Source organism: Mastigoproctus giganteus, chromosome 2 (assembly GCF_048544385.1).
Source record: "Mastigoproctus giganteus isolate SK-2022 chromosome 2, ASM4854438v1, whole genome shotgun sequence".
NCBI lineage: Eukaryota > Metazoa > Arthropoda > Arachnida > Uropygi > Thelyphonidae > Mastigoproctus > Mastigoproctus giganteus.
This window is the reverse complement of record NC_143576.1, coordinates 245964677-245979283: the sequence shown is the minus strand read 5'-3', so window position 1 is coordinate 245979283 and position 14607 is coordinate 245964677. Positions and strand designations below refer to the sequence as shown.

Genomic DNA, 14607 nt, shown 5'->3' with positions numbered 1-14607 from the left:
GTACAAAAACTTTCTGGAAAACATGCCTGATTTCTTGGATAACACGCCACTGATCATTCATCAACAAGCACACTTCATGCACGATGGCGTTCCCGCACATTTCAGCCACATAGCCCGCAATTACCTGAATCAAAGGTTTCCTGGTCAGTGGATATGTAGAGGAGGACCAACTGCCTGGCCTTCATGCTCACTGATTTAAACCCACTAGATTTCTTCTTGTGGGGCCATTTAAAGTCATTGGTGTATTTGACTCCGGTAGCTGATGTGGAAACTCTCCGCAATCGAATTGTGGCAGGTTGTGAGACAATACGAAACATGCCAGGAATTTGGCATCGTCTTTGCGAGTCCATGAGACGTTGATGCGAGGCCTGTATTCAGGCAGAAGGTGGACATTTTGAACAATTACTATAAGGTGATGTGAACAGTTAAGTGTCATAGACAGACCTTCAAAACTAGGAAACCAAGCATTTCCAGAAATATGTTGATATAAAATATTTTTATTGTCTACATATGAGGAACTCATTCCTGAAGTTATGCCATGTATTTTTGAGCCACCCTGTATATATATATACATATACACTTATATATATACTTATATATATATGTATATATATAATTTTATTTTATTACTTTCATGTTATTTTTATGTTAATCTTAACTTTATTTAATTTCAGATAATCTGCATTTACTTTGCAGGCGTTTTATTCCATTTTAATTACCACTCGATATATCAGCAACTCTGCTCAATACACTGATCAAATACATTTGTCTCTATATATATAAATATATATGCATATGTGCACATTGTCTTTACCATATCTGTCTGTCTGTCTGCAAGTAATAGAGTAATTCTAGAGGACAGATTTTCATGAAATTTAATGTTTGGGTCTTTTAAAAATATTTCTCGAGCTGTTGTTTCTTTTTTTCATACAAATTGCATGGAAAAAAGAAATTCATTGATTCAATGTAGTTTCAATGCAGTAATGTTAAGTAACGTTAATTTAAAAGCATCTATGCACACTTTGTGTGTTAAGGTAAGACTCATGAACGTGGTGTTTGCTTCAAGCTATACATACATATAGAGAGAAGAGACACAAAAAGGTAGATGAGAGAAGTGTAAAAAATATTATACAGTTGTAAATAAATTTAATGGCTAAGTATAAAGAATGTAAAACTTTAGCACTTTATTAAGTGTTCAATAAAGTTATAATTTTTAATAATTAATTCATAGGGAGGTTACTATATATAGGGAGATAACTATATTATTGTAGGTGGTAGATGACTTTCATCAACCGGTGAAATACCACTACTTTGCTTATTGGAGGCTTGAAGTGGTGAAACCCATGTTTAGTCTCTAGAGCAAAGTTTCCGGCACCCCCCTCCCCCCATACTTCTCCTTCAACCCATGCACGGTACTAAGTACTATAGGTTTTGATACCTTTCGTGTTTGGGGTTTTCATAAAAAAAAAAAAAAAAAAAATTTACTTTAAACTTCTCTTGATCACAGGAAAAAAATAAAAATTCAGTTAATTTAAGAAAAAAAAAATTTTCAATGTGCTTGAAAAGTAGTGCACTAAGTATATTAACTTTCATCCGATTGTCTTATAATGGGGGATTTTAACTTCCCAGATATTGACTGGAACTTTTGGATTGCTCACTTGCACACTAGCAAGTCTTATGTGGATTTATTGGATGATTGTTTTCTACAGCAGTATGTTCGAGAGGCAACTAAAGGGAGTAATACTCTTGATCAGATTGTCAGAAATGATTCTTCATGCATTAAGAATCCGCAGATAAAGGAACCACCAGATGGCTGTGGGATTTACTCAAAGATGTAACGACCATCAAGGCTAAAGGGAAGGGTTTTTGCTTTCATAAAGGTGACTACAGTGGTCTCAGACTGTTTTTAAATTTTATACAATAGGACCAACTGATGATATTACCAACAGCAAATTCTAAATAGGAAGCATTCCAGGAATTAATCTTGAGAACTACTAGCCTTTTTGACCCAACTAAGAAATACTGTTCAAAGTTTAAGCCTAAATGGATGACAGATGAACTAATGAGACTTGTAGCACAGAAGAAAAATGCATAGCATACATATAAATTATCAGGTGACACAGAAGACTGTGATAGATATAAGCTAGTCTGTAATCAAGTCACAAAGGAGGTTAGGCAAACAAAGGCAGATTATGAGAAATCTTTGGAAAAGGATGCAAAGACTTCTTTACTTATGTAAAGTGCAGTCCCTCAGGGTTCAGTGTTAGGTCCATTGTTGTTTTCTGTATTTATAAATGATAATGATGATAGTATATATAAGGCTTAATGCCCAAGTTTGCAGACGACACGAAGGTTGGCAGGGTTATTAAGGACACTAATGACAGTACACTGCTGCAACAGGATCTAGAAAAGTTGAGCAGATGGGCTGAGAGGTGGCAAATGAAGTTTAACATTTACAAATGTAAAGTACTACATATGGGAAGCAGTAACCCCAGAGTAACGTATCAACTCTGTAGTACTACACTAACAGTGGTAGAGAATGAAAAGTACCAGGGGTTAAATTCTGCAGGCAGATATGAAGTTTTCTGAGCAGTGCAGATGGTCTGCAAGAGTAGTTCACGGTGTCTTGTTAGTGATATACAGGAATTTTTCTAGCAGGGATAAGGAGGTGATTAACCCCCTGTATAAGGCAATGGTCAGGCCACACCTTGAGTACTGTATACAGTACTCAAGGTGTGGCCTCAAAGTCTGGAGGCCTCATTTGAAGAAGGATGTAGAGCTGTTGGAACGAATACAGAGAATGGCAACAAGATTAGTGAATGGACTGAAGGGTTGTTCTTACGAAGAAAGGCTTAAGCTTTGCAGATTATAGTGTCTGGAGACTAGGCACCTGTGAGGTGATCTGATTGAGGTGTATAAAGCTTTAAATGGTTTGAGCATGCTCAATGCTGATGGAAATCCTCCTCTTGCTCAGAATAATCACCTGAGAGGGCATAAATTCAAATTGAGGAAAGACAGTTGTAGGATAGATCTGCAGAAGTTTGCCTTTAGCCAGTGGTAGTTGATTGGTGGAACCTTGATAGCCTAAATAAATTTAAGGCTGAGCTGGACAGGTATTTGGAACGAACGGAGGGGTGAAATGGGAGCGGTTTTTTTTTTTTTTTGGATGATGCTGCATAAGCTTGCTTTCTTGCATTGTATGCCTCTACTAATGCTAATGTTAAACTCTAAAAGAAAGGGGATGAATCAGATTGGTCTTCTTGGTCTCGATGGTTGGATTGTTGATGATCCTGCTGAGGTAGCTAACAAACTGAAAGAGTATTTTTACCTACATTCACACATGAGGAATGTCGTTAGGGAATTGGAGGCCAGAAGCTTATTAAACTCTAGCAGGGTGCTAAATAATTTTGTAATAACTGAGAGCAAAGTGGAGGAGAAATTGTTGAAGTTAAATATAAGGAAAGCACCTAGGGTGGATGGAATCTATCCAGTTATATTAAAGTAGGCAGCAAAGGAAGTAAGGAAACCCTCAGCCATAATTATGAGAGCTTCCTTAGACACAGGGAGGTCCCCATGGACTGGAGGCGTGCAAATGTATCATAAATTCACAAAGAGGATTCAAAGGGTGGCATGCGTAATTATAGACCTGTTAATTTAACTTCTGTTCTGGGGAAAATCGTAAAGCCACTGGTTAAAGAAGCATTGCTGGATCACCTAGACAAGACTGCAGTTATAGTTCAGACATAGCATGGGTGAGTTAAGGGGAAGTCTTCTCTGACAAATTAGATTAGATACTATGATGAGGTCACAAAGGAACTGGATGCAAAATATAATTTTGATATCATATACTTGGAGTTTAGGAAAGCTTTTGATACTGTTGCACGTGGAAACATACAGTACAAATTGCAGCAGTATGAGATTAAGGGAAATTTGCTGCTATCGATAAAGGGACGGTTGAGAGGGAGAAGACAGAAAGTGGTAATCAATGGATACTACTCTTTGTGGACTAATGTTGGACTATCAGTGGAGTCCTCCAGGTTTCTGTATTTATCAATGATATTGAACATAATGACTCTTTAATGACTTTTAAATTAGCATTAGCAAAGGCACATGATGCAGGAAATCAAGCTTATATAGAATCAGGCGAGGGGAAGAAAAAGAAAAAAAAAAACAACCCTTCTCATTTCACCCATCCACTAGCTCCAAATGTCTGTTTAGTTCTGCCTTGAATCTACTTAAGCTATCAACTTCTACGACAGATGGAAGTTTGTTCCAGCAATCAACCACTTGCTGGCTAAAAGTTAACTTCCGCACATCTATCCTACAACTGTCTTTCCTCGATTTCAATTTATGCCCTCCCAGGCGATTATTCTGAGCAAGAGGAAGAATCCCATCAGCATTAAGCATGCTCAAATCATTCAAGGCTTTATACACCTCAATCAGATCACCTCGCAGGTGCCTAGTCTCCAGACACTATAATTTGCAAATAAGCTTTTCTTCGTAAGAGCAACCCTTTGTCCCATTCACTAATCTTGTTGCCCTTCTCTGTATTAGTTCCAGCAGCTCTATATCCTTCTCAAAATAAGGCCTCCAGACCTATATACAGTACTCAAGGTGTAGCCTGACCACTGCCTTATACAAGGGGATAATCACCTCCTTATCCCTGCTAGAAAAATTCCTGTATATCATTGACAAGACACCATGAGCTACTCTTGCAGACTGTCTGCACTGCTCATAAAACTTCATATCTGACTGCACAATTATCCCCAGATCCTTTTCATTCTTTACCGCTGTCAGTTGGTACCACACAGTTGATACGTTAATCTGGGGTCACTGCTTCCCATATGCAGCACTTTACAATGTGAAACTTCAGTTACTACCTCTCAGTCCAGCTACACATTAGTGTCATCAACAACCGTACTGTCATTAGCGTCATTAACAATCCTGCCAATCTTCGTATTGTCTGCAAACTTGGACATTAAGCCTGATATACCATCATCAATATCATTAATAAATACAGAAAATAACAATGGACCAAAACACTGAACCCTGGGGAACTCCACTAATAACATTATTCCATGAAGAGCAGTGTCCATTGATTACCACTCTCCGTCTTCTCCCACTAAACATCCCTTTATCACTAGCAGCAATTTACCTCCAATTCCACACTGATCCAATTTGTGCAGCAGTCTTCCACGTGCAACAGTATCAAAAGCCTTTCTACGATCCAAATATATGATATCAAAATTATTCTTTGTATCAAGTTCCTTTGTGACAACAACATAGTATCCAATCAAATTGATCAGGCAAGACTTTCCCTTAACAAACCCATGCTGTGTCCAAGCTATAACTGAAGTCTTGTCTAGATGATCCTGCGGTATTTCTTTAACCAGTGCCTCCATTAATTTCCCTGGAACAGAAGTTGAACTAACAGGTCTATAATTACTTGTGTCCCCTTTTGATCCTCTTTTGTGAATTGGGGTCACATTTGCACATCGACAGTCCACGGGTACCTCCCCTGAGTCCAAGGAAGCTCTCATAATTATGATTAAGGGTTTACTTACTGCCTTTGCTGCCTCCTTTAATATAATTGGATAGATTTCATCCACCCCAGGTGCCTTTCTTATGTTTATCTTCAGCAATTTCTCCTCCACTTTGCTCTCAGTTATTACAAAATCATCTAGCTCACTGCCAGAGTTCAATTCACCTCTGGCATTCCCCTCCCTCAATGATGAAGGTATATAAGGTTAATGTCCAAATTTGCAGATGATACGAAGTTAATGACAGTAATGATAGTAGACTACTGCAACAGGATCTAGAAAAGTTGAGCAGACGGGCTGAGAGGTGATAACTGAAGTTTAACATTGACAGATGTTAAGCTCCATATGGGTAGCAGGAACACCATAAATCAGTAATCCCAATGGAAACAGTGAAAGGAGTAAAGGTGGAGTTGGCTTTCTGGTCCATAAAGATATAAAAAACAACATTTTGGAATTCAAAAGTACATCACCAAGGGTGTCAAGACTACTACTCAGGATTTCTAAGAAGTACAAGCTAATGGTTATACTGATTTATGCACCAACATCGAGCCATGATGACGAAGAGGTTGAAGAAATGTACACCAAAATTAAGTCTTCTAGATGAGCAGAAAATCCACTACACTATCATTATGGGGGACTTCAATGCTAAGGTTGGAAAGGGACAAAACAGCACAGAAAGGGGAACTATAGGAAATTTAGGAATTGGTGAAAGAAATGAAAGAGACAAAAGACTTGTGGTATTTGCAGAATCTAGAGGAATGTCAGTAATGAACACTTTTTTCAAGAAAAGGGTGAACAGAAAGTGGACATAGAAGAGCCAAATGGATTAACAACTAATGAAATATACTTCATCCTCACTAACAGGAGAGATATCGTGAATGATGTTACCGTCCTGAACAAGGTAAATGTTGGAAGTGATCAGAAAATGGTAAGATGCACACATGACATAGATGTAAGAAAAAAAAGAAAAAAACTGACTTGAGTAAATAATACGAAGGTCTTTGAGATAACAGAAGAGGAGAAAAAGCAGTATGTACTGGAACTTAAGAACAAGTTTGAGCTTCTGCAGACTGTTCAGGACCAGGATATCAATGAGGGATACTACAACTTTCTGAATGTAATAAAAACCAAGAAACCTATAGGTAAAAAGAAATCCAAAGAAGGAAAAATTAGTCAAGACACACTTGTCATGAACCGATGACGACAAATGAAGAGCAAGATAAACACTGACAAGGATAAAATTGAGTATACTGAGTTATGCAAAACCATTAGAAGGAGACTCAGAGAGGACATAAGATTTAACACAAGGAAAGTAGAACAAGCATTAAGGGAAAACAAAGGACTTAAATCAGCAGTGATGAGCAATAATACAGAAAGACAAATGATACTGAAACTGAAGAATAGCAATATTGTACTTATAAATAGCAGAGAAGGTATAAACCTCTGACAAACAGATTAGAAAGAATACTTGATGGGAATAAAAAGAAAGAGCAAGCTGGCTTTAGGACAGGATTCTCAACTATAGATCACCTTCACATAATATTGCAGCTAATGGAGAAAGCAAATGGATATAAAACATCACTATGCCCGGTATTTGTGGATTATTAAAAGGCATTTGACTCCGTACAGTATAAGGCAATATTTAGGGCACTGGAAACACAAGGCATAGATACCCCACATATTATGAGTCTGAAGAAAATATATGAGAAAGCTACCTCCTTTATTAGACTAGACAAAGACCGTAGTAAATTTAAAATTGAGAAAGGAGTTCGACATGGAGACAATATCTCTGAAGTTGTTTACTGCTGCCCTTGAGGAAGTTTGCAGAAGATTAGACTGGTCGTAGAAAGGAGTCAATGTAATTGGAGAGTACCCAAACCATTTATGATTTGCAGATGACATTGTGATCATAACCCATGATCCCATAGAATTAGAGGAAAATCTTTATTAGTTATGCAGAGTTAGTAAGGATTTTGGACTAAAGATGAATATGGCTAAAACAAAAGTAATGATGAACAAGTATGCCACAGAAAGTTTATAATCATTGAAGGAGCAGTAATTGAAAAGGTGGATTCATGTACTTATCTGGGACAAGTCATTAGCTGTAACAATGATAAATGGCTGGAAGTCAAGAGAAGAATAAATTTTGGATGGATAGCATTCAGGAAATAGTAACATACTGAGAAGCAATATCCCAATTTGTCTGAAATGCAAAATAATGAACCAATGTATACTCCCCACCATGGCTTATGATAAGAAGAGAAACACATGGATTAGGCAGCAAACTCAAAAAAAAGGACATTCTTATCAAAATTAATGAACTAAAATGGTCTTGGGCAGGACACATAGCTCAAAGACATGATGACAGATGGACTAAAAAAAACTAACAGAATGGTACCCAAGAGGAGCTAGAAGAAAACCTGGAAGACAATGATGAAGATGGATAGATGAAATTCATGAGTTCGTGGGTAGTAAATGGATGGCCATTGCACAAAACAGAATGATCTGTAAATTTGCTGGAGAGGCCTTCATCCTGCAGTGGATTGAAAATGGTTGATGACGATGAACCCCAGAATAACGTACCAACTGTGTAGTACAGCAGAACTTCAACTGTCCATCACCCTCTTTACGGTCAGTCTCTGTTAACCGTCACTTAGCCCCACTATGCTGCATTGTGATATTGACACCATGTGCCACTCAGTCTTTGTATACAACTCACTGTATACGGTTGTACTTTAACCTCTTCTTTCATATTTTAATAATTTTTGTTTTGTAAACCCACTGAAATGACAGTTAACGAGTAGCATTAGCAGAAGCATAGAATGCAAGAAAGCAAGTTTATGTAGCATCAGTCAAAAAAAAAAAAAAAAACCCTCCCATTTCACTCGAAATGCTTGTCCAGCCCAGCCTTAAATTTATTTAAGCTATCAACTTCCACAACAAGAGATGGAAGTCTGTTCTAGCAATCAACTACCTGCTGGCTAAAGGAAAATTTCCCCACATCTATTCTACAACTGTCTTTCCTTAGTTTGAATCTATGCCCCCTCAGGTTCTTAATCTGAGCAAGAGAAAGAATCCCATCAGCACTGAGCTTGTTCAACCTGTTTAAGGCCTTATACACCTCAATCAGATCACCTTGCTTGTGCTTAGTCTCCAGGTTCTGTAATTTGCAGAACTTAAGCCTATCTTTGTAAAAGCACCCCTTTGTTTCCCTCACCAACCTTGTTGCCCTTCTTTGTACATGTTCTAGCAACTCGACATCCTTCCTAAAATGAGGCCTTAAGAGATCTGTACAAAGTATTCAAGGTATGGCCTGATCATTGCCTTGTACAATGGGATAATCACCTCCTTATCCCTGCTAGCAAACTTCCTGTACAGCTTCTCCCTGGCTTACATAATACTCGACTTACTGAAATTCAACTTTATGTAAGTTTTTGCCGGCTGGTACAAACTTAAAAAAATCGTGGAAAAGTATTTTGTATACTGTAGCAATAAATGGAGGTATCATGAAAATATCGCAATGCGAACATGATAACACATTTTTTTCTTTTTTTTTTTTGGTAATTCATTCCAACGAAGTTGATTTCACTATATAACTAAGCTATTTATCTCTCTAAAAGGTCATTTTTATAATGGAAATTGTGCTACACTTTCATCATTATCATATGTTCCGTTATAAGAATGAATTTTGAATGCCTTTGTAATATTTTTCTAAAACACATTTCTGGAGGTCACTACCATAAAACAAAATAGGAAAGCCCTAGTAAACTTGATCTTATTGCATTTGCGATAATACTGATAACTGGAATTCCGTGGGTTTTTATGTTACAGTATTATGGCGAAACGAGTTCCCCTTCACTGAAATCTTCAATCACACAAAAGACATAAATAAATTTTCAGAATCCTCTCTTCATTCCTATTTACTTATTACAATGGTGAAGGGAAAGGGACCAACGGAAAGTGTAAGTGCTAGGAAACGAAACAAAATTGATTTCAAAATGAAGATGATTAATTAAGAAATACGAAGCAGGACAAAGTTTGTCATCTATTGCACTGAATTAAGTTTCGCTGCTTCAACAGTGTTCAGGTGTTATATCAAAGATGGAAAAGCTATTAATAATATGGATGGAAAATCAGATTCAGAAGCAAGTGCCCCTGAGTCCAATAGCCATTCAAGCAAAAGAAAGAAGTATTTATGAAGATATTAAGAATAAGTACGGCAAACCCCAAGCCAAGTTCGTGGCAAGCAACAGGTGGTTTAATAGGTTCAAGCATCGCGCTGGTTTCCAAAACATTAAAGTATGCGGTGAAGTCGCCAGTGTCGATTCTGCAGCTGCAGAGAAATTTTGTGATGTGCGGGGAAAAACCCCTTCTAAATCTCCGCAGCGGTGTGCTTATCAGCTGGAGAGTTAATTCTGGCAACGATGCTCGAAAGGTAAAACTTGCTGATTATGCCTGTCTCCTCTCTTTTTGTAATTTTATAATTTTGTACACTTTTGTCATTTTTTCTGTGCACGAAATAAAAAAAATTGAATAAATAATTCTATTTACATGTTTGTCGAACATTTCTTTTTTGCTTCAATCAAATTTGAGAGTGCTGCATAAACATTTAGGGAAATTTCGACTTACACAGAGTTCCACCAAACGCAACCCTTATGCAAGTTGGGGAGTGGCTGTATATCATTGACAAGACTCCATGACCTGTTCTGGCAGCCCATCTGCATTGCTCAGTGAACTCGATATCTGACTGCACAATTACCCCCCAGGTTTTTTTCACTCCCCACTTCCCTGAGTGTAGTACCACACAGTTGGTATGTTTATCTTGGGTTACTGCTATCCATTTGCAGTACTTTGCTTTTGTCGATGTTAAACTTCAGTTGCCACTTCTCAGCACATTTGCCTAACTTATCTAGATCAAGTTGCAGTAGCATACTGTCTTTACTGTCATTAACAACCCTATCAACCTTTGTATCATCTGCAAACTTGGACATTAAGCCTGATATAAACTCATCAATATCACTGATGAATACACAAAATAACAATGGGCCCAGCACAGGACCCTGGGGAACTCCACTAATAACATTAGTCCACGAAGAGTCCATTGATTACCCCTCTATCTGCCATCTACCACTCAACCATCCCTTTATCCATTGTAGCAACTTGTCCTTAATGCCATGCCACTCCAATTTGTACAGCAGTCTTCCATGTGCAACAGTATCGAATGCTTTCCTGAAATACAAGTATATGATATCATTATTTTTTGCATCCACTTCCTTTGTGACTACACTGACTGCACTAATAATATTAGTCCACGAAAAGTAGTGTCCATTGATTGCCACTCTCTGCTTTTCCCCACTCAATCGTCCCTTTATCCATAGCAGCAACTTGACGTTAACGGAACACTGCTTCAACTTGTACAGCAGTCTCTTATGTGCAATAGTATCAAAAGCCTTCCTGAAATTCAATTGTATATCAAAATTATTACTTTTTGCATCCAGTTTCTTTGTGACATCTTAGTATCTGTATCCAACCGAATTGGTCGGACAAGATTTCCCCTTAAAATATTCATGCTGTATCTGAAGTATAACTGCAGCCTTGTATGGATGGTCATGCATTACTTATTTAACCAGTGACTACACTATTTTCCTTGAACAGAAGTTAAACTAACAGGTCTGTAATCCCCCTTCGTGAACTGGAGATACGTTCATACATCTCCAGTCTGCAGCCCCCCCCCCCCACCGAATACAAGAATGCTATCATAATTATGACTAAAGGTTTGCTTAGTTCCTTTGCTGCCTCACTTAATACATCTGGATAGATTCCATCCACCCTAGTTGCTTTGTTATGTTTAATTTCAACAATTTCTCTTTCACTTTCCTCTCAGTTATTACAAAATCATTTAGTTCCTGTTAGAGTTTGATAAACGTCTGGCACAGCTGTCACAGCAGTGCCTTTGACTCTAAGATATGTGGCTACCCAATTATTTTAATAAAGAAAATCATAAAAGGAAGTATTCAATAACTTTTAATAATGCAACACATCATAGCTTTCCTCCTCATCTTCCTATGTGCATTCTATATAGCAGGAGTGGCCAACTTAATTTGTGATGCGATCTACTTTTTTCCTTCAAAAGGTGCCGCAATCTACCACCTCAAAAATTTCATTACACAAATCAAGGGATGACTGTATATTTAAAATTCGTTGTGATCGACCGAAATTAAATCTGCGATTGACTCGTTGGCCACCCCTGCTATATAGTAAGTTTTAGTAAAAGCATTTCAAAAAAAGGGAAGTCTGTTGGTATAAAAACATTTTCCAAATTCCAAAAAAATGAAACAGTAATCTATGCATATAATAACAGAATGTGTCTTCAGCACTTATTAAATCCTGTGAACAGCAAAATTAGTGCTCTATACTCTGTATCCTAAGATACCATACAATCACTTGTCTGTATGTATATTTCAACAATTTCTGAATGGTGCTAATTTCACCCCATCCCAAAGCTGGTAGTTAATCTTTTTAAATGGCAACAAGATGCACTGTACGCAAAAAATATTACACTGCTGCAAGGCTACAGGAAAAACACATGCTTGTAGCCTTGGCCTAATGTGATTTCAGATATTCAAAAACTGTATGGTAAAATACAACCATTTGGTCCTCTACACGTGTCTGCTGCTACATGTCAATTTTGTATTGTGGCTACAATCCCTCCCTTACTTTCTATACTTACTCTTGTACCTACTTACTTTCTATATTTACCATGTCAGATTGGAATAACAATTCAGAAATAGATAATTAGTATTATTCCAATTCTGAACACATCTCATATTCAAACACATAATTTCCATCAACTTTTCTTTCTAATGGAAGTGTGCTTTATTGTCTTCGTGTTGACTTGATAATTTATTATTGACACTCTTCAATGGTTATTATGTACTTTTTTCAAAATCATTTTTAGATAAAGCTTTTGTTAAATTTGGGATTACAAAAAAAAAAAAAAAAAAGAAAAAAAAAAAAGAAAAAAAGAAAACCCATGCCATACATGATTATGGTTCTATAATTATCTTCCTCTCCTTTCACCTTACCATTTCATTACTAATCTTTTTCAAAGAACTTAACATTCACAATATCTGTTCTTATATAAACCTACGACAAACATGGGAAAACCAAGAAACAGAAATAGAATCAAAGTTAAACAAATCAAACAATGATATCATTTATTTCTGTTGGAAATGTTAATTGAAAACAATTTTTAAAAAATTAAGTTGATTTGTGTCTCAAAGGCCCTATGACTTGGTAACAAAATGCTTCAAACTGTTGCTTTGTTAATAGTAACTCTAGTTATTTTCCACAACAAAATTAACTCTTTTAAAATAATTATATAAAAATTTTAAGGTTATACTACTTACTTTGTGATCCCATCGTAGCTTTTTATTTTGATGAAGTGGCTCGGGAATATTCCGTTCCAAAGTCCCAAATGTTGGAGTCTCAAACTTTGAGATATCATTCTCAATTTTAACTAAGAGGTAAAATAAATAAATAAAAAAAAATAATAATTAAAAAATCATCAACTGACATACGTCCAATATGCATTGTTCAATATACACACACATGCACAGATATACTATTTTAATAAGGCACTATAATAATACATGATTAAATGTTAATGACATTTCTCATCTTCACATGACCAACAATATAAAGCTTAGAAAAATTACACAAAAGTAATCATATTTTTTCTACAATAGAAAGTTTTTCATGTTTCAGAAAATCACAGAAAATTCAATATCACTGTTTATGTGCTGTAAATACCTGTCCCCACTAAAGGAACAATTTGAATTAATTCAGATGCACACACAAGTTTTTGAACTCAATGGTACAGGTGGCCAAAGTAATAAATAATTAAATAATGATCTTTTTGATGTATCTTGAAGTTCTGTTTGCTTGAAGTTCTGTTTGAAGATAAAGTTCATATTGTCTGTATCTTTCAAGAACCTAGCAGTACTGCTGTATATTTGCATTCTAGGAGATATGTTAACTAGAAAATATTTGCAGAAATTTAATGCTGGCACACTGGTCAGCTTGGCTATAGCTCAAAGTATACGATAACAGAAATAGCAGGGGATACTCACTGGAAACTGAACAATTCTCAGATAATCACCAAAGAAACAGGAAAAGAAAATATCACTCATATTAAAGAAGGCAGCAAGAGGCCACCAAACCTCTAGTGATAAGACTATCATTAAAGACTATTTGCACATGTTGCATGATGTTTACCATAACTGCTGACAGAGTTCCGTCAAAGATGCCTATCAGTGGCTGTGATTTCATCTTTCAGTTCTTCAAAAGTGAACTACTGCTGCTGTACATATCTCTCCAAGAATTTACATAGGAAATAATTGTAGGAATTGAGATCTGGACTGGATTCAGATTCAATATGGGATTGAGTGGATATCGATTAGATATGATACTATCATTAAAATATTCCTTCAAAAAATGAACTGCCCAGTTGTGCATGGCCTTGGCCCATCTAGTTAAAAAAAAATGTTTCTTTCATGTTCATTCCCATGACTTGAAGGGTTAGAACAAAGATGTCTTTAAGAAGTTTCAGGTAGCATTCTACATCAATTCTGTCATCAGGAAGACTACCATTCCACTTGATGAAGCTGCATACCATATTATGCATTTTTAAAGATGCAAATAGTAATTGTTTAACTTCCTAACAAAAGTCACAAGGCTTACCGCAATTTCAGTATGTTTTGTTTCCATATGCTACCTTAATTTAACAGGTTTTATACTATTTAAAGCAAGATTGCTTAATCTACTCATTTAGTACTATGCAGTACTGAGAATGAAAGAAACGAGTTTTTGAATAACTGAAGTACACCAGGCTTTGATGAAACCAACTTGTCTCCATTGCATCAGGTGCTTTTGAAGGTGCAGGATTTGTGAACTAAAATGCAAAAATTTTGAGTGAAATTAAGGATTTCATCTGCCAGAGCACCAACTCTTCAGGAATCACAAGGCACTGGCATCTGGCATCTAGGGGATATAGCAATCCGGTACC

At 36.6% G+C, this 14607-nt stretch overlaps 1 protein-coding gene across 1 annotated transcript in view; it reads right to left on the bottom strand.

The window, feature by feature from the left end:
• Positions 1-14607, bottom strand: part of LOC150090342 (uncharacterized) — a 119204-nt gene that overhangs the window by 60099 nt on the left and 44498 nt on the right. Inside the window, exon 4 of the mRNA XM_090389818.1 lies at positions 12950-13059. Coding sequence (XP_090245944.1) covers positions 12950-13059 — 110 coding nt within the window. The remainder of the gene's footprint in view (positions 1-12949; positions 13060-14607) is intronic.